At 36.1% G+C, this 21557-nt stretch overlaps 3 protein-coding genes across 7 annotated transcripts; 2 read left to right on the forward strand and 1 right to left on the reverse strand.

Annotated features, from left to right (window-relative positions):
- Positions 1 to 58: 58 nt before the first annotated feature.
- Positions 59 to 14985, reverse strand: LOC122328157. The gene is made up of 10 exons (XM_043223864.1): positions 14855 to 14985; positions 13829 to 14149; positions 13323 to 13649; positions 11731 to 11835; positions 11156 to 11181; positions 10445 to 10523; positions 3054 to 3200; positions 997 to 1332; positions 272 to 607; positions 59 to 84 (listed from the first exon to the last, which is right to left on the reverse strand). The coding sequence occupies exons 1-10, from the start codon at positions 14898 to 14900 to the stop codon at positions 59 to 61; spliced, it is 1749 nt and encodes a 582-aa protein (XP_043079799.1). The 5' UTR covers positions 14901 to 14985.
- LOC122327449 (hepatocyte cell adhesion molecule-like) lies at positions 4257 to 8128 on the forward strand. Its single transcript, XM_043222824.1, has 6 exons — positions 4257 to 4485; positions 5113 to 5442; positions 5579 to 5869; positions 5954 to 6091; positions 6986 to 7053; positions 7422 to 8128. Exons 1-6 carry the CDS (start codon positions 4437 to 4439, stop codon positions 7473 to 7475), a joined length of 930 nt encoding a protein of 309 aa, XP_043078759.1. The 5' UTR covers positions 4257 to 4436; the 3' UTR covers positions 7476 to 8128.
- LOC122327527 lies at positions 14961 to 21557 on the forward strand. 5 transcript variants are annotated; one of them, XM_043222954.1, is made up of 8 exons: positions 14999 to 15079; positions 16596 to 16861; positions 17961 to 18031; positions 18602 to 18928; positions 19212 to 19268; positions 20028 to 20123; positions 20254 to 20287; positions 20426 to 21557. In XM_043222954.1, exons 3-8 carry the CDS (start codon positions 17977 to 17979, stop codon positions 20442 to 20444), a joined length of 588 nt encoding a protein of 195 aa, XP_043078889.1. In that variant the 5' UTR covers positions 14999 to 15079; positions 16596 to 16861; positions 17961 to 17976; the 3' UTR covers positions 20445 to 21557. The 5 variants fall into 5 exon arrangements, with proteins under 5 accessions (XP_043078888.1, XP_043078886.1, XP_043078887.1 ...); XM_043222955.1 differs by having other exon boundaries at positions 16596 to 16801; XM_043222953.1 differs by lacking the exon at positions 16596 to 16861 and having other exon boundaries at positions 14961 to 15079; positions 20254 to 20330.

The raw sequence follows: 21557 nt of genomic DNA on the forward strand, positions 1-21557 counted from the left end.
ACTTTCACCAGGATCTAAAGTGACAGATTTTCCCTCCATCACTGACTTTCTCTTCATTTTATCTTGTTGTAGTGGAAGAAACATCTGAAACACAAACCAAGCGCTGCTGGAGGACCTCTTTACTTTGTCAAACAAAACATAAAACAAATTCCACTACATCAGTAAATGTGTTTTTGACAAATTATTATATATATTATGTTCTAATACAGATAAAGGGAAAACCACAATGTCACAGCCTGTTCATGGCTTGTTTTCACACATAATGACTTACCATACACAGCAACAATGAAAATCTTATCACTGATGTTGTTCCTGCTGATGATACGTAGACGATAAAGTCCAGAGTCTGTGGTTGTGGTGTTCATGATGGTCAGAGATCCGGTCTGGTTCTCTAGATTCAGCCTGTCTCTGAATCTCTCAGTGGCTTCATTACACTGAACATCTGTACAGATATCCCTGAGATCTCCAGTGATTTGAACTATACGGGCATCATTAAAATACCATCTAATCTTTTCTTGTTGGTTTGTTTTAACATCAGTGTGTAGAGTGACTGAGTCTCCCTCCATCACAAATGCTGACTCCCCGTCTCTATTATTACCGAAAAAACCTGAAGAAGAAACAGTTATTATAAGCCAAATAAAATGACACAACAGGAGCAAATACAAAAAGCTCGACCTTAACAGAAGATGTGAGACGACCATGGCCCAAAAAAAAGTACACAATCCATGCATGCATATGGACTATTTTAACTGACTTTCTGTATTTTGGTATTTGTGCTCCTGCCTATGGAGGGTCAAAAATATTTTAATTTGTGCTCCAAAGATGAACTAGGGCTTGCAGGTTTGGAACGACACAAGGGTGAGTATTAAAGGACATCATTTTAATTTTGGGGTGAACTATCCCTTTAATTTACACCAAAGCACAAATGCAGCTCATCATGGACCAAAACTAACTGCTAAGACTAAAAACAAATCGACAATCGGTGTAGTGACTCACCATGCACAGTAACAATGAAGATCTTGACACTGTCTCCGCTGTTTCTTATTGTCTTCAGTTTATAAACTCCAGAGTCTGTGGTTCTGGTGTCTTTGATGGTCAGAGACCCAGTCTGAGGATCCAGCTTGAGTCTGTTTCTGAATTTCCCATCAGCGTCTTTACACCTAACATCCGTGCAGCTACAACAGAGATCTCCATTGATTTCAGCGATGAGTATTTCATTAAAGTACCATCTTATCTTTCGCTGTTGGTTTGTTTCGACCCCAGTGTGTAGAGTGACAGATTCTCCCTCCTCCACGGTCTGTGACACTCCATCTCTATAAACACAACTTACGCCTGGAAAAGAATTAAAACGGTTAGAAATGCAACACACACCATGATTCATAACAGTTCTGCTCGTTAACATACCTTTTGTAGAATATGCACATTTTTAATAACTTAATAAAATACTGAGATCTTTTTTGTTACTTACAATACTACACTGACTTCCCTAATGTAATAAATGTTTACATATAGACCGGTTTTCATAAGCTTAATTTTTCATACTGCGTGTCAATATCTGGGTGGATGCGCTTTGTTTCGTTCTAGTTGTTCAAGAGTAACTTCTCAGTCGTGAACATTTAAAAAGCACACCGTTCTTCAGAAAAGTCCAGCCTGTCCTCCAACAAAAAACTCTTTAGGTTGTTTGTGCAAGTACCATTACACCAAAATGCATTATACATCAAAATGCATGTTTTTGAAATTTTACACCAGTCTCATAATTAAAACACATTTTACTGGGTGTAATTCGTATCGGTGACTGCACATATGCATTATAAATATCCTGAATCCTGGCGCACTTACATTTCAGGAGCACATTCATTCTCAGGGTTCAAACCCATGCTCTTGTGATCATGAGGTACACAAGACCATGAAATAGTACAAATCAGTAATATAAAAATGTCAATATAAGGCTGCAATTGTTGTATTTCAGGAGTACAGGAGTATTGTTTGGAGGACATGTTGGAAAAGCAAACATATTTCTACTTCTATTCTATCTGCTTTTTATTATTTTTTTATTATAAAAACAGCAATGTAAAAAGAAAGACATGTAATGGCATTGTATAATTAAAGCTTTTTTAAAAATTATCCAAAATGCATTCGATCGAGTACATAACCAACCGGTGTTCAAAACTATCGCTTTAACTTTAACATGTGAATGAAAGTAAAACCCGAAGGGAGCATAGTTTGCTTTTTTGGAATTTCTGAATTTGAATGATGTGACAATCAAAGATTAGACTGTACAGAATTTTAAATCTACATCTAAAAGTATATCGATAATAATAATTCTCAGAGTTCGATTTATTATAATGCTTTTTCCCTCAATTGGTCAGAACTATTAAATACTTGTTCAGGTGACAATATCTGGTGAAAATTCTTATTTGGGTCATATATTCCAAGACAGCAACACATTCACCTCAAAACATTAGTTTCAATAATATAATATAGCCTCACATGAACTGCAATGCCAAGTTTTGAAACATAGGTGGCGAAACTTAAGATCTTTAAGATCAAGAAAACAGCCCACCAAGCAACATTTTGATCCACTTTTGGCCCATTCGAGCCTGAAGACAGTGGAAGATTATTGTTTTCCACTGCCTTAGCTCCTTCTGTCCAGTCATTAATCACTTTCACTCTTTAATCCAGTCTAAATTAAATAAAGCCACCCATCTGTTCAACAAAAGCATATTGCACAATTATAAATAATGAAACGACACCGATCATGAAAAATTCTAACTGCTTATTTATTTCAAGCGTGTTTAGTATATGAGTATGTATTGTGTATATTTTTTTGTACTTTACCAGCAGGTGTCCCTAGCGTGCATTCAGGAAATCAATCATTTTCACCTCGATCTGCATTTAAAGCTTCAAGAAGCTTCTTCTCGCCACCACTAATTTTTATTATTATTAAGTAGGCTATGCGTTACTGTGGATATTTCTGCAGCCTTTAGCGTTTGCATAGCGCAATTTGTTTTTATCGTTGTGAAAGAGAGAGCTCGACAGTTCAAACGTCTTACCAGCCACGAGGAAGGCAAACGTGACACAAACAGAGATCGTCATTTTCGACGCTATTCCATTACGAATCGAACGCGTGCAGTTTCCATGGAAATGAGCGCTTTGTTTTATACGGACGTCGCGAGCTTTGGTGAAAGTGAAAGTAGTTTATTTCGACGACGACAGACTTAACTGAATCTTAGATTTAACATTTCGCATTCGAATTAAAGCATCGTTCGCGTTTTCTGGTGTTTTCCGATGTTTAGGCGGTGCGACGAGTCTTGCAGAGGACTCTGCTTACCAAATGAAAAACAACATAAAACGAAACAAAACAAACGTCATTTCCGCCTTTCCATTGCCAGTAGTTTTTGCCGTAACCATCATTGTAAACTCGCAATAGTTTTGCAGCCACAGAAAATGACAGGAGTCGTCTGACCGGTATATTGAGTATATAATAATAATAATAATAATAATAATAATAATAAATAGCATTTTAATGCTTAATTACAAAATACATAAATACATAATTAGATTTTGTCATTATGATTATTCGCTGTTAAAGATACAACCATCGTTCCCTGATCTTATGTATTCGTAAGTTCTGCAATTTAAAAATCAATCGAACCAGTTGCTTTGGATGCACTCCACCTGCTATTCAAAACTAAGTCTAACATGCATACAACAGCTTTTACAAATCCACTGCAAAACACTTTACTGATATTATTATATTTCATTTCAGTGCATGCTTAAAATTTAGCATCCGGCGTTTTACTGTAGCCAGCTTTCAGTTCATTCATAATAACATGTTAAAGAGTATTAAATGAATGGGAAATTATCATTGTTTGTCTTATATCTGTCTCCCGGTCACTTCGATGTTTCTTTAGATTAAAGAGTTATGCACAAAAGCAGGAAGCGGCACTCCACTTACAAGATTCATTATCACACAGGCTTGTGAAGAAAAACCCTCAGCAGCTTTCAGTTTGAGTCAACTTTTTTACATAAAGATCAATAATGCGAGATGTTACATAAAACAGTTAAATAAACGGAATACAAGCGTTTTTACAACTCTAGAGTTACGTTTTATTTGACGCAGCGTTCTACCACTGTTATGTATTTAACACAGACAACCGCAGCTTTCTAAAAATGTAAGCAAGGAGGAAAAAGAAAAAAAATATTAAAAGATAAACGTTGATATTTTCCACTGCTTTGAACAGTTCATATGCACGTACCACATTTCTGACACGTTCAGAGATCTGTGAAACAAGAGTGTCAAACTGCATGGTGGGAGGATACACACACACACACACACACACACACACACACACACACACACACACTCTGTTCTAACAGGTTGAGAGTTTTCAGCAGACGGTGCTATTTAACTTTCCACTGAACCGTTTAACAACATGTTTCATGTTTTTACCTTGTTCTGTTTATCCTGCTGGAGCCTGACCGGTAAGTAATAATAGCGCTTTTAGCATTTATTTCAGCGTAAGTACATTATGTTTTGCTCTTATGTGTAGTGTACACAGTATCGTAATGAATATCGTGAGATTGACTTTTAATGCTAATTCCCATGGCTTCTATTTTGCACGTTTCTCTTGCTCAGAAAGCTAAAATCTCCGCTGTAACATTTTCAAATTGTAAAATTTGTAAAAATTCAGTAATTACATTTTTTTATACTTCTGTATCATAACCACATATGTCAAAAACATATGGAGAACTCTACATAAGATCCAGCGCGCCTATTTATTAATCAATCAGTGTTTCATTTATTTAAGAAACTGTTGAAAATATCTAGCAGAATTGTATTTTTACTTTAGTTATTTATATTTTAATTTTTTTTGTTGTTGTTATTTATTTACAAATTATATGATTTCCTACATACTTTTAAGAAAGTTTAAAACAAAATATCAAATTACTGGTTCATCCTGATCTGTGTTTTTATATTATATTTCAATTTGCTTTTGTGTCTTTTCTGCTACTCTGGATGTTCTTAAGTTTACATTCAAACAACGTGATCTACAGATAATGTCAGGCCTCAGAAACAATCAGAATCTTTAATATGTTCCTGTTCTTCAGGTATGTTTGGGGAAGAAAAAACTGAAATACAGTCTGTGTCGGTGATGGAGGGAGATTCTGTGTTTCTATACACTAATGTTACTGAAATGCAAAAAAATGACAACTTATTGTGGATGTTTAGAGATAAAGATGTAGTTACAATTAATATTAGGAAGCAAATATATTTAATAAAGAATGATTCTGATGGGAGATTCAGAAACAGACTGAAGCTGGACGATCAAACCGGATCTCTGACCATCACAAACATCACGACTCAACACGCTGGAGTTTATAAACTAGAGATAAGGTCGGCACAGCTGTCCAAAAAACTATTCAGTGTTTCTGTCTATGGTGAGTAGAGATCATTGTTCCAAACATTCATATTCTTCAATAATGTGCATTACTAAATAAACACACACTCAGCAACTCAAAGTAAGATTTTTTTTTTTAGATGCATTTCTCATAAATTTATTCCGATGCTTTTTAGTTCATCTGTCTGTTCCTGTCATCATCAGTAACTCTTCACAATGTTCTTCATCTTCATCATCAAATTGTTCATTGTTGTGTTCGGTGGTGAACGTGAGTCATGTGACTCTCTCCTGGTACAAAGGAAACAGTTTATTGTCCAGCATCAGTGTGTCTGATCTCAGCATCAGTCTCTCTCTACCTCTGGAGGTGGAATATCAGGATAAAAACATCTACAGCTGTGTGATCAACAACCCCATCAGAAACCAGACCACACATCTGGACATCAGTCAGCTCTGTCACATGTGTTCAGGTATGACAGTGTCAGTATGTTTGTTTACCGACCTGATATTCGTATTTTGCTGTAGATCATACAGGCATATTTTTATCTTTACAGAAGCAGAGCCTAACTTTTATTTACAACAAGACTCACTCCTTAAAGTTCTGATTTCTGCTGCCGGAGGAACTATGTTGACTGTTGCTGTAATCGGGGGCCTCTGCACCTGCAGGAAGTGTAAAAAAAATGCTAACAAAGGCAAGTGTTAGCTTCTGTTTTTCTGTTTAAGTGAACATTTCTATGAATTTATAATGGTTCATTTGTTGAGCTCCAGTGACGTTTATGGATTAATAAATATTGCATAAATATTGAATGAGTAAATCCATTAAAATGTCAAATTCAAAAAATCATGTTTAAAAATGTGTAGTTTGCTCTGTATTTTTTTGTAGGATGCTCGTTTTTTTTCACTGTTTCCATTTCAGTCAGTGTGCTGAACTTTTAGCATCCAACACACCAAAGACGCCAATTTTGAAAGCATTTCTTGTGCTGCATTGAAGGCCATTTTTTAACTCTCTTCCTGTCCTGTAAAGCAACCACTCTTGCCCTTTTTTGCAAGAGCTCCAGACACATGGTCTAAATCTCAAATCTAATTGGACTAACAGGGAAAAAAACAACACACAGGTTAAAAAAAAAAATCCTTGCGTTCAGTGTGAAAGAGCCGGTAGCCAACGCATCTACTTGCACTCCTCCACCTTTCTTCTTTAAGGATCTACCTTGGGTTTCTTGTCTGCCTTGGGGTGCTGACCGTCTGGCTCCACTTCTTCAACTCCCAGCTCCACAAGACTTTCTGATCCAGAACACTCCACCACTTCGCCATGGTCTTCAAGGCCTTCCTCTGTAATTTGTCTCTTTATTCCTTTGGCCCTGTTGGCTCCTCTCTTTCCTTCTAACTAACTTCTAACTCCAACTCTGTCATCAGTCATACAGGCTCTGCTATTTTATTGGCTTCACCTCAACCATTCATCCCCAAGGCTCTATCTTAGTCTCTCTTCAGTTTCGGCTGGGTTTTCAATAGTTAATAACAGAATAGAGGTTATAATGATCTTTTTGAGATTCTTGTTTATTGAGTAATTGATCTTCTTCTTCAAACAGTTCAGACTTGTAATGAAGACGTAACTTATGCTGAGGCAACCACCTACAAAAGAAATGCACACAAATCGGTAAGATTTTAATCTCCACATTTAGTCTCTGTATTAATTTTTAGATTTGGATGTGCGCTTGTCTTTGATACTGATCACATACACAAGTATCTGTATGTAGTCCCAACACAAAATTGTGCAGTTGTCCAAAGATTTATGTGAATGAAGACATTGTCTGTTTTTATTTTAGCAAGAACTCACAAATTAAACCATCTGACAGTAAACTAAAACCTTCAGAAAATGAAAAGTATGAAAGTCGTTAAAAAACCTTCAATGAAAGTCAATCCTGGCAGCATTCCCACTTTCTATCACTTATTATTTTACACTGGATCTCAGTTTATTTTTTTTTTTTTACATTTATTAAAACAATACACTCGTTTTCTTTACAGAAAGTTGAAGAGGAGGATCATGTGACGTATGCGCATGTCGTGAAGATAAAATGATCAAACTTCATTCTTACTGTAACTCCAAAATACAGCTGTGTGTTTGATAAGAATATTGTGAAGTATTGTCATGCTGTGAAAAAGCCATAAATCCCAAACTTCAACCCTTGAGGCTGGAGCCACAGCCATCAAGACTTTAACCATTCATCTTTGCATAGTGTTAAAATATAGTGATGCATCGTGGTGTTCAACCTGAAACGGATGCCAGGATCATTGTTGTCTTACAAGTCCTTTGTATTTGGCCAAAAATGTGCACAAATGAAGATATATTTTTCTCAAAATTCTAAATGTTCAGACATATAAAAAAGAGAACATTCAAATATTTTCATTTGTGCTTCAATGTCAAACAAAAGCCTTATGGGTTTGGAATGAGATGAGGGCGAGTGTGTTTTCATTTTTGGGTTTGGGAAGCAACGAGACCGTGCTTCATTCTGCAACATGTCGTTCGATCGGAGAATGTGTCTGGTGGTTTGTACTTGATGATGTCTATTTGTGAGTTTGTCTCTGAGGTGTCAGCTGTGTGCCTGTGTCAAGAGCTTGTGGTTTAAAGTGGCTCTTTTTGTTTTTCCATTTCTGCCTATATAAAATGTTCACAGGTTGACTTCAAAACAGCTTTACAATGAGATGCTAATTCTGGCCTCCAAACATCGTGTAAACAGAAAACTATAGTGTCAAAGTATAATACTAACTTCTGACGCGTGTTGAAGATCTGCACCTGCTCTGACCTAAGAAGGCAAACAACATGATATTAATACAAAATTGCAAACTATTTTGATATTAATGTCAGTAGTAAAAAAAAGACTTTAGCTGATAAAATAAATGTGATATGCAGTTGGTATGTCTTCTGGTGGTTTGGTCTGGTAATACGTTGTTATGCGGTTAAGGTTGTTTGGTCAGAAGGATTATTTACTGACTGCTACTTCTGGAACTGACTTGGAACTTGACTCCAGGTGCCTGTCTAATGTGGAGATAGAAAATGAGAAAACAGCTCCTTGTTTCTCATGAAGCTCTGATGAAGCATCCAGATAAATGAATAGTTTGCCAGTGTGTTTAGATATACGAGCCTCTACATATATTTCTGAAACCCGGTGATTAGGTACTTAACTGCGTCCCAGCCAGCACACTTATGTGGGGCCCAGATGAGTTCACCTGGGCTATCTAACTGCTCGCCAGGTCAGACCAAAAGACACAATGACATGAACACTGCTCAGTTTGCATACTACAGAGTGCTGAAAAGTAGATAGTATAAGATAATAAGGCGATTAACTGAGTGATGATTGACCATTATTGAAGACACCTGATGTTAAGAGGAACAATCAGCAAAGAAGATTTTTTTTTTACAACAACCATTACAGTGGTCAGTGTGTACTTTAGTTAGACCCTAGAATCTTTTACATTAGATTTTGTTTGGCTGCTGTAACTGAATTATAACCGCTGAACAAACTAATAGCAGAGGACATCAGGTGGTGATCACTATGTTTGAACATAATTGTCATTTGACCTGAATCTCTGAACCTACTGTATAGTAGGTGAAATGGCTACATAAGAGGAGTAGTGCAAGTCCGAAACCACAGTGAGATCCCCGGATGGCCTACTGCGTCCCGCCCAGACTCGAAATCCTGATCAAGGCATACTTTTCTATCCCACAATGCCGCGGGAGAAGATACCTTTACCAAGAAGAAGAGAGGATGCATCTAGTCTGCCGCAAATAATTCAGGTTCCCGAATGCAAGTTAGTTAATGTGCAGCTTTTAACTAGAAACCTTTTGTACGTTAATTCGCATGGCTTGTGAGTTTAGCATTTTACATGTTTTAAATTGTACACGTAGTGAAAGACGTTCATTAAATGTTTATGTAACATCAGACAAAAAACGTCTTGGACAAGTACTGAAGAAGAGAACATCACATCATGATATAGACATCAGTGAGGATTTGTGCAGCTATGCAGTAGAATTCACTGCTAATGAAAATAATACGATATTTGCAAATAAAACATGACTTTTAAAGCCTCAAAAGCATCAACAAATAGTGCAATGAACAAAAACGGAGGGATCAAACAACATGAAGCGTGAGTAAATAAATACAAGGATTTACTGAGAACAAGTATTTATTTAGTAAGTGCCTCAGTAAGGGTTGTGATGGAAAGCCGAGTCAGCTGAAGCTGTGTTGAGATGTAGTAGATGTGGGTTCATTGCCTGTAAATAAATGATTTTTAGAACAAGATGTTTGGTAGTGTTGGAAATTCCTGTGTAGGCCACTTTTGCCGCTTAAACAAACCCAAGCACCTCAGAGTGCAGCCTGGACAATGTGTTAGCCCCGCCCACCCCCAATTCCAATCAAATTTAGTTAAAAACACAGCAAATCTTATTGGTGTAAGCATGCGGATCCCTTTGTGTACGATTTTGTAATTAACTAAGAATGCCACGGCTAGTGCTTAATATTTCTGTAGTATTATAGTGTTATTACTGTATGCTTTTTTTTTTAAAGAAATATTTGCCAGTAATTATGTGGTTCTGCAGCTTTAAGAGCTTCTTTCATCTTCAGAACACAAATGTGAATATTTCAATCCAATTAACAAGTTAACTCTTTTATTTACAAAACACATGCGTCATGGTGCTCCCCTACTGGACTGAAGGTTTATATTTTCTTAAAGTGGTAAATTATGTTGTTGTTGTTTTTTACCATGACTTTCACCACAATTTTACCAAAAATATCTTCATTTGTGTTCCAAAGAGGAATAAAGGCTTTATAGGTGTGGAGCGACATGAGGCTGAGCAATTAATAAATACATTTCTTTTGCGTTGATATTTGAGTTGAAATTGGGGTTCAGGTAACATCAACAACTAATATCTTGGTACCTTGACACTGTTTCTGAGTAATAATAGATTACATTTTAAAGATAAGAGAATGAGAGAATATGGAAAATAAATAAAAAATAAAAACAAAGTTACACTGAGGTCTCACTGGTACCTTCAGGCTCAATCTCAGTATGATTAGGGGACAGGTCAGTAGTGTTTGTCAATAGAGCATCCATCGTTGGAATATCATTCTGATTAGGAGAAAAGAGTTTCACAACAGTAAATAATCAAAAATAAGTTATATATAAATAAGCAAAAAACACTATAGTAATGGTGCACAGTGTTGGTCCGAGTACAGCATCTGATTACAATCGAGTACTTTGCTGATGACTTATAAACGTTTAAAGACTTAAAGTCACCATCATGGAGATCAATGTTTGCTTTAGTTTTGACCATTTTACTACTACGAAGTAATACGCTTTTAAACAATTGCAATGTTATTTCACGGTATGCATACATGTGTTGCTAAAAGGGTAAAAATGTAAAATGGTCAAGAGCCCAACTAAAGCAAACACTGATCCCCATGAGGGTGACATCATTTTTAACCAATAAGACATCAGCATCTGATCCTCTGTGATTCTTAATAACAGCAGATGTTCATCACTAATACACAATCATCATTTAATTAGTCACTTTATTATCTCATTAACTTTAAGTCTTTAACCCTTTATAAGCCATCAGCAAAGTACTGAAAAGTAATTGAACGCTGACTCAACACTGACGGTGCATCTCTATTTGCATGGTGATGAGAACATTGTTCAAAATACACAGTTATGTTACATTTTTTTTTTATTAGACAAACGTTGTGCTCATAATACCTTACCTGGTCATTGTGCTGCATCCTGGTGTCTGTATAAAAAAACGGTAACAAACATGAGCCCATTACTTTGAATACTTACAATAATTATTTTTCAAATTTCTTTACACACAATTCTCATCTTGTTAAATAATTAGCATGCAGGCCTAATATAGCGATAGCCCGTTTGTGAACAGATTATTCTTCTGAACCAGTTCTGGATGAGCCAGTTCACCTAATCGGACAGAATTGTCTGAAACATCAAGTCAGCACTAATATATGTTTCCTTAATCTTACTTACTGAATTGAATTCTGTCTCATACCCTTGGATCAAAATGCTGATGCGAGATACTGGGAATTTTATTGTCATGATTGAATTATATATCGAGTAATGATTTTGCCATCATTGCTTGTTGGGGTGTGATTTACTCTTTTCTTTCGCATAAAGACATCGTCTGGCTTCAGAAGGACTTGGAATACAACACGACTTGTTTGCCAAGTGGTCCTGACTAAGCTTCAATATGGACTGCAAAAAATGTCCCAGATTGGATCATTGCATCCCTAGTATCAAGGTTCTGATTAAGGATTCTGCATTTAGGCACCTTTTCTTTCTTTTTTGCTGCAAAAAAACACAACAGCGGTTGTAGCCACAGGCAGCAGGACAGCAACACATATTCCTACAACAGCAGCTGAAGACAGACCTGAAACTGAAAGAGATAAAGACAGAGAGACTTTAATACTGACAACGTGGTGAAGTTAACACCATTAATATTTGTAAAGGGCTTGTGTTGGTCACGTCAGTGGGGTGTACCTCGATGTGAAGGTGATGATTTCAATTACATAGTAGTCAACATCTGAAGTGGGTAAAAAAGTTCACCAAAGTTGTAGAAGAAAAAAGCTTTAAGCTTTAAGCTTATAAAAGCTTTAGCTATTCATTTTAGTTAAAGATTTGTTTGTTTTTATCAGAAGCGATTATCAAATATTCTCCACACCTGTAGGGGGTGGTGTGGCGCTTTAGTGGGTTATCTAGAAGATCGACAATTCCTGGTCACATTAAAACTATAATATTGTGTCAATCTGGAAACTTTAAAAAGCAGGAAAATGTGTGAATATGAAAACGTTTCTTGGAATGTAGGAAGCATAATGAAAAAGAGCGTTTTTTTGTAAATTGTCAGAACTTGTTGTTTAAGTGTTTTGTGTTACGTCTTTGTTTGGACACGGTGATAAGCTTAAACTCATCTCTGAATCAGTTCTTTAGTGTCTGCATAACGCAGGACTGCATTTAAGAATTTAGCTCAAACTTTATCCTGTGGAGGGCAGTCACACGCTCAGTAGCATCTACACTGCAGGAAAGAAAGGAAGAAGAAGAAGAAGAAGAAGAAGAAGAAGCAGCAGCAATAACGTGTCTGTCTCCTCATAACTCACAGCTATGAGTAAAAACTACTTTAAGCGTTTTCTGTTAATCATTCATTGATGTTACTATGCAAAATGTTGAAAAAGATGTTAAATGTGTTAGTAGGATAGGTTAACAGGATTCCGTTGTACGTTCAACAAAATGGTAAACAGTATCGGCTAACTCGTGATTAGCAAAATTAGCAAAGAGATAGAAACATGTTGAAATCTTAAGACATTAGATGGTTCCTTAAAATCATTTAGGTCTATGAATCATTTTGATTATAAGCCTTTTCATCACATCTACTGTGTGTTTTAATATACTACCAATACAACGTTATACAGGGGGATTTTCAACTGTATTGGGTTCTTCCTCCAGTTATGTTCATGTGGGAAGTCTAATAGCATTGCCTTGAATTTTGGATTTTTTGAAGTGACAGTTAATATTTTGATATTTTTGTGATATATTGTGGTTTGGTCTGTGAAAAAATGACAATGTGAACACAATGTTACCGTAATTATCGGACTAAAAAATGCCCTCCAGCGAGTAATATCGTGCATGTCTCCTAATTACTCAGAATTTTGTGCCGGCTGAAATTCCCCTTGGCCTGCCGGTAACAGCAACTTTGATGAAAGGTTTTGATCCACTTCAGATGTTGACTACTGCAGTGTGTTATAACCCAAATAAAAGCTCACTTTCTCTAAAATTCGAAAATAAAAACATTGTAGAGTCAAGGTTTTTATTTGTTTTTTTTTTAATGCTTCAAAATTTGTTTGAGGAGATGAACTAAACTCCACTCACCAGTGACAGAAACACTAAATCCCCTCTTTATACTGAATCTACTTCTCCTGATGTGTAGTTGATATTCTCCAGAGTCTGTGGTTCTGGTGTTCATGATGGTCAGAGATCCGGTCAGATGATCCAGCTTCAGTCTGTCTCTGAATCTTTCTTCGCTCTGAACACCCGTGCAGATCTTACTGGGATCTCCGGTGATTTCAGCAACAAATGTGTTATTAAAATACCACATCAACAAATCCTTTGGGTTTTTCACCACTAAAGGATTTAGAGTAACAGATTCTCCCTCCTTCACCGACTTTCTCTTCATTTCGCCCTCTTTAGCAGGAACACCTGAAACACAAACCAACAGCTGCTAGAAGATATTTATGCCCAAAAACAGGCACACAAAACAAAAAATAATAATAAGCTATGTTGAATAAGAGTTAATCATGCTCTTTTAAAAACCGACAATTATCGTATTTATATATAAATATAACAGGTTCACTCCAAAAATGAGTTAACTCTCTTACCAAGAACAATAAAGGTCTTTTCGCTATTTTTATTGCCGATGATCTTCAGTTCATAGAGTCCAGAGTCTGTGTTTGTGATGTTCATGATGGTCAGAGATCCGGTCTGATTGTCCAGCTTCAATCTGTCTCTGAATCTCTCAGTGCCTTCGTTGCACTGAACATCTGTACAGATGTGACTGATATCTCCAGTGATTTGAGCGATGCGAGTGTTGTTAAGATACCATGTTATGTCTTCTTGTTTGTCTGTCTCAACATCAGTGTTTAGAGTGACTGAATCTCCCTCCTTCACAAGCACTGACACTCTATCAAGACCAGAAGAACCTGAAATGAACAATTATATATATATATATATATATATATATATATATATATATATATATATATATATATATATATTTGTTATTGCAAAAATTTAACCCTTTCATGCATGGTATGCACATTTTGTGGACAGTTAATTTCTTTTATTAATTTGTTCAAAAATTAATTGCTTGATGACATCATCCAAGATGGCTGACAGCAATAGCCATGTGCTAATGCTCCAGGGCATATCTGCAAAACACTTTTATACAAGGAGGTCAACTGAGAGACAAAAAAAAAAAAAAAAAATATATATATATATATATATATATATATATATATATATATATATATATATATATATATATATATTTTTTTTTTTTTTTTTTTTAAATGTTATGAATTTTACTAGATTGTAATCAACCACATATAACAAATGCATCACAATAAATAACCATTTAAAATGACAAATTACTGCAATAAATGGCAACTTTACACATACTTATGTAGAAAAAATTGCATTTTGCCTTCCATACCTATGTTATGATTCATTTCAGTTGTCGATATACTATAACTGAGATGATTCAACGTGGAGTAAGACAAAGATGAAAATATAATTCATGCATGAAAGACAGCGGCATAAGAAAAACATATAGGGGTTAACAACTGCACGACCTCCTCGTTCATTTGATGATCCAGTAGAATAGAGATTGTAACAAATTGTCTTACCGTTTGTGAGTAAAAGCAGCCACACAAAACTCAAGAACAGGTCCATGCTTTCAGTGACTAGAAACCCACGGGTTCTTGGCAATGGTGGGTGGTTTTAAAAGCGACGATGAGTCAAAAGAAGAAGAAGAAACACAGAGATTGCCTAAAGAGTCGATCATCTGCTCTACGAACACGTTTCATCTCGAACTACAGCCTGAACCTGTTTTTGTGCATCAATGCTACACGGTAAGACATCACGTTACAATCTCTGTTTCTGTCAAATACAGTTTGAACTAAACTTCGACTAGGCTGCGTGCTCAGCGCGTTATTGCATCCGTGATAGATAAAGTCTAAAGAAAAAACCAAATCATTACGCAGATGTCGAAATACATCAAATGAGCGTCATTTCACTCATTGAAATGTGCCTGCTAAACAAATATGCTGTAAATAAAATAAAATAAAATATTTTGCCATTCATTTTCACGGTATATTGCTGTTTATAAAATGTATCGTGTTTTGGGAAAAAACACGGTGAGAAGATTTCTGGGAAAGTATGTGCGACGAGTGGGGGGCGGGACTTCCCCCAGATAGAAGAGCTTTGACGCGTCAAACTTGAAAGACATCAAAGACATGAATTGTATTGTATCACAGTATAGAATTGTATCAGTGGAAACGCAACTTTTTTCAAACATGACTGGTGTTATATAGCGATTCTGAAGCGAAGCGGTCTCATAAATTTCATTTGGGTCTCGTTTGGGAGATTACGTGGTCGTTTTTAACGAGGACAAAAAGCTAAGAAGCGTAAGGGAAGGCTTAAAAGAAAAGAAAGAGTCTAAAAGAGCGTGAACAGAAAGGTGCCAGTAAAAATTTCACATTTTAATAATCGCAATTGTCTCCTCTCTAACTGACATAATCTCTGCCTTTTGATTGGCTAAAAAATCAAATACGCTGCTGGACAATAATTGATCATTTGCTTCTATAATATATATTTTTTTCTCTAATGACAGTTTTATAATTGTTTTATACAAACGCATAAGGCAAAATAGTTTCTATGCTGTAATTAATGCATTATTCGTATTTATTACTTGGAAATGACCTAATACAATCCTTTTAGCTACAGTGATTGTGGTATGCTTTGTCTATATTCACTTTCTCGTTTTGGATATGAATATATAGTTCGGGCAAACAAATACTATACTATAGATGTGCTCACAAATCTACAGCACTCACACAGAAAAAAAAACGTTATTTTAAATGCGATAAATAAAGGTTGATCTATTTAGTGCCTAATGTCTAATATCTGATGTGCAATAGCTACGATCCTTTACAATATTTTTAATTACAATTCATTTGAATATACATAAAATGTTTAGTCATAATTTATGTACAGAGGTTTAATGTTTCTGTAATTTCTGCTATGTGAAATCAATCCTGATCCTAGCACTTATACAGGAATATCTCCATCATATTAAACGGTTAATAACATATAGCATAGCTAATGTAACTTAACTAACTTCTGTTTACACAAGGATGTTTTTTCTGGTATTTTTCTGATATTATAAGTGATAGGATGTTCCCACTTTTGGGGAAAAGCTGGAAAACGGAGCTATTTTTGGAAACGGTTGCGGCGAGTGTCACGAGAGTTCGTGCTCCAACGCTGCACTAACTTCTTTCTCAACCAACGAGATACAAATCAACTTTAACGTATGCTTGTATCTCTTGGCTATATATAGCTGTCTTAAATTATTCTCTAAATACTTAGTTTTTGCGGGGAAAACCCAGAGCTTCAGCCGCACGGCAAGATGGCCGCCACACCAGAGCCCTCAGCCCTCTTCAGCCATCACAGATGTCTCCCCGGTGTTTCTGAGCATCATGGATGTTGCATATGAGGACATCAGAGCATTTCAAGGCCCTCTCTTCTAAGGGACAGGCTATGTCGTGATTGAGTGCCTACGAATTGCACTTGAGGTCTCTCCACCCTGGACTGTCTGCTTCTCTGTCTGGCTTCAAGGACTCTTATGTTAAAGTGTATGTGTGTCTCCCATTGTTTCTGTGTTGCCTTGTTGCTCTGCCCCCCTTGTGTGTGTGTATTATCTTGGTAACTGATTAACTCCTCCCCCTTGTTATCTTGTTAAGTTGTTATACTGTCTTTTTAAACCATTTTATAGTCTGTTCTCCACCAAGTGTTGAACCTTGTTGCCACAAAGCATTCCCTTGTTTTTCTAGCCTAGCCTAGCCTAGCCTAGCCTAGCCTAGCCTTCACCTTGCTATCAGACTATCACTCTGTTTTGCTCTTTTACGTACTATTCTTGTGTCTTTGCCTCTGCCATTCCTGTTTGCCGATCTCCCAACCCTGCTTGTTTTGGCATATGAGAAGTTAAATGCAACTAAAATACAGCAGCTTCGAAACAGGCATATATAAAAATCGATAGCACGTTTGTTACTTTCTCTTAGTTTAATTATTAGTTCGTTTTTTTTTTTTTATATCACCCCCTCTGAACCAGTTAAGCCATTAGCACCCTCAACAAAAACAATCCTGAAGCCTCCATGGTTGCCACTGAAGTCTGTTGAAACCAAGAGCGGTAACGATTACTGTAAAAACAGTGAACAATACATTTATTGTTCATTTTAACCTCACTTGCCGCAGTTTCTATATGTAATAAAAGTAACTTGCAACTACTTTCGCAGAAACAAAAGGAAAAATTTGAGGAGATCCTTCAAAGACAAGAGAAGTTGGGAATCAGTCACTCTTTTTTCAGACAGCTTTAAATGTAGAGTTATCAAATTTAAAGAGAAACTTTATTTATGTACAAGTTAGTTTCAGTTTTTGTTGCATTTACATGACGTTAACCAGATCCTCATCATATTTCGAGTAGGCTTCTAGTGGTCTCCAACCTTATTTCATTCAGGAGCTAGATGTTACATACACCAAATGTAATAAATTCCGAACCATGCTCATGGAAATTTCAGAGGAGTTATGTTTTGCTTTCACCATCTCTGGAGAATGCTACTTTCATTTTTGTTCATTTAGCGGTAGAAGTGGCACTTGGAAATTTTTTTTAATTATAATAAAAGTAGCTTTCTATGTCCCCCCAACCCCCTTCATTTTTTTATTGTTCTTTCCCAGAGCGACATCGCTGAAGATGAATCCTGAATGTCTGTGGCGGTTCTGTGTTTTGGTTTTGCTTGGAAAAGCATGTAAGTTATTTGTTAAGTTCTCTTGTGCTTTATAAACCTTATGAAAAAAATGCATTTATTCAAGTGTGCTATTAGTATACTACTTTTAAACTTTAAAATAGGAAAGTACACTTTTAGTCTACTTTTTATGTACTTTTCAAAAATGGGCTTTTAAGGTATACTTGACTATACTTCGAAAAAGTCTGAGTATATTTAAGGTATACTTGTTTTAATTTTTATAGGGGGCACTACCCAAATAAAAAACAAATACACTTCCGTAATGTTATTAAAGCGCTTTAATAATTTTGTACTTAATATAGTAAAAATTGTTCTTTAATGCTTCTTAAAATAAACTTAAGATCGTATAAGTATACTTGTGGATATGAACTAAAATGCACTTTTGACATACTATCTTTGTTTTAGTTACCACTTGGTAACCATCTATCATGCACTCAAGTGTGCTATATAAAAATTCATATATTTTTCATAAATTTAAAGCCCACACACAAATGTTCAACAACAAAGCATTATTGGTATTTGTGTAGCGTAATCCCACTTTGAATTATGAATGATTGTTCGTTTCGTCTTCAGCCGTTTCCTTTGCCGATGCAGAGATGCAGAGAGTGTCAGTGATGGAAGGACGTCCGGTCACTCTAAACAGTGGAGTTATTGCAAAACACCACGAAACGATTAAATGGTATTTTAATGAAACTTTAGTTGTTGCAATAAATAAAGATCAGGTGAAGATCTGCACAGTTAGTGATTGTAAAAATAGATTCGGAAACAGACTTATGGTGGACAACCAGACTGGATCTCTGACCATCACGAACACCAGAACCACAGACTCTGGAGAATACCATCTAGACGTTATCAGCAACGGCAAAGATAGCGAAAAGACTTTCAATGTTACTGTAAACGGTGAGTCATTTAAAAGCACATTATATGTTAAATTGCATCGTTTATTATAAGCATTTGTTTTTTCTTATCTTTTTAAATACATCTATTTATTCTTTTTTAAATAAGGATCAGCTTTTACTTCACAAGGAATTGAGTGTTTTCTGTATAGCCTACAATGTTTGATTAATGTGACTTATTTGATTTGGTAAGAAATGCATGTAAAGTATTTTCACATTTCTTTATTTCTTTTATTAGGATCACTAGACTCATCTTGTATTGAGGTTTCTGTTGGCTTGCGTTTCAGGTGCTCCTAAAAATCATCATCAAACGAAGGGCGACCCAGTGACGGAGAAAGAATCTGGTAAAGTGAAGATATTAGGGCCGGGACATCATCGATGCATTGCAAATCGAAAAAATGATTCAGCAAGATTCGGAGATATTCTAAATGCACCGCAATTCCTCTGGAATCAACTCTGAGCCTAGACTTTATCACGAGATGGTGCTGCTTGCTTTAGAAACAGCCTTGTTAGAAAAATAGACTCGTTCTCTAACTCCCCCGTAGTTGAGTTCGACTGTTTCTGGATTCATTCAACCCATCTCTGGGTCTGGCGATAGGACTTTTAGCGTAGCTTAGCATAGATCATTGCACCGGATTAGACCAGTAGCATCTGATTTAAAAGCAGAGTTTCGATATTGTTCTGGGCACTGTTTTTCAGTCCTGCTGCAGGAATAAGTAAGTGTTTATGCCGAAATGAAAGTAGAGTACCCAGTCATATCAGCCTAGAAAAATCATCACTTTTCATTTTCCTCCAAACGAGACGCTTCTGGTCTAATCAGATTCAATGATCTATGCTAAGCTATGCTAAAAGTCCTATCGCCAGAAACGTAAATCGGCTGAACGGATTAAAAAAAAGATAAAACACATTTTTTTTAAATGTGCACAAAGCAAGCAAATGACTAAATTCATTACTCTGGTAGCATTTTTGGTGTGTATCACAATGCATGCATATAAATGAATTATAATGAAACCGATGACTAAAATAGAACGATGTGGAGAAACGTTGGACACTGATGGATTATAGTTCTCGATGTAATAGTAATGACCGTCTGTCTTTATCAGGTTCTGGTTTGTCTCCTGCTGCTGTAACGGGAATATTTGTTGCTGTTCTGCTCGTGGTCGCAGCTGCTTTTGGTGTGATTTACTGTTACAAGCGTAGTAAGTCTACGATGATTCAACAACTTGGAAATGTGTGATTTATTGTGAAAATAACCCTAAAAGATGCGAAAGAACATCACGTGTTTGTGTTCTAGTTCACAAACGTTATGCGCGCTTACCTGTGTTACAGGAACAAGAACCAGCACACGGGGGAGAGATACTGTGTGAGTGAAAAAAATGAATTTGCAACAGATTCTCAGTACTCTGGTAGTGTTTCAATTTAAAACCAAGAAGAGTGATATGAATACATTTTAATATTAGAGACATGCAAACAACTGATAACTGTTTTTTTGCCTTTAAAGCAGGCTTGAGGTCCTGTGACGAACCCTCCCTACCAGCCGAGGTCCATACTTGATCCATACCGAAAATACTTGCAATTTTTCAGTCGATCATAATTAACAGTATTTATATACCTTTTGTTTAATGAGGTGATTTGCTACGACTGTTTTTAATATTTTTCAGTATTTCCGTATGCAAAGATGCATGCGTTAAATCTGTATTTTAATACCTGTGTTTACTGTAGGCCTATTTAAATGCCAATGTGATGTAACACAGAGCATACGTTTTTGATAAATGTAAAATGGTAATTACTGGAAGGCGTGTGAATGTAAATGTCTTTGCGGTTCTTCCAGCAGGAGGCGCTGTGGAGGCTTTGTTTTGTCTGGAGTCATTGCTGCACTAAAATGTTGAATCTATTTTACTCTTCTCGATCCATTGCATGTAAAATATATTTATTGTGTACAACATAGTTTGCATAGTATACCTTCGTAGCATCGATCCAGATCCTTTCCTGTTACTATTTATATAAGTCCGTCACGTGATTTTTTCATCAACGCCCGCTTTTGGTGGTTTTCGGTGTATTTCAAAGGTGCAAAATAGGTTTCAGTACTTCAATAGGTTGGAACATTAACATTATATCCATTAATGAAATTACAGTATTTAGCCGTAATTTAAGATAAAAGCTAAAATGCTGTTACCGTATTTTTTTATGGTAAAATTCCAGCAGTGTACCTCAAAGATGAACTCAAAAGTGATTTGATCTAAAGATGTAAACCTGAAAACCTACTTTCCCGAGAGTGAGCACCAGATATTGGTGTATTTGATAGCGTTTTTAATTGGTGCAATTCACCAATATTTTACTTATACTAAATATAAGCTCAAAGATGCACTAGTCAAAGAGACAGTGAGAAAACTGTAACGGTGTGGAGAAGCTGAGCAGATATGTAATGGAAAAGCTAGACCAAACAAGCTAGAAAAACTGAACAAAGAACAGTACGATGGGCAACAAGACAACCATAATGCATTTATCAACTGTGTACGTACAGGAGGTTAACAAGGTGAGATACAAAGAAAGAAATGCATTGCAAAAGTAAATATGAGGCATGAATATAATTCCACAGCCTATGTAAACACATGCATGCAACATGAGCGTGC

The sequence above is a fragment of the Puntigrus tetrazona genome, chromosome 22, assembly GCF_018831695.1.
Source record: "Puntigrus tetrazona isolate hp1 chromosome 22, ASM1883169v1, whole genome shotgun sequence".
NCBI classification, from domain to species: Eukaryota; Metazoa; Chordata; class Actinopteri; order Cypriniformes; family Cyprinidae; genus Puntigrus; species Puntigrus tetrazona.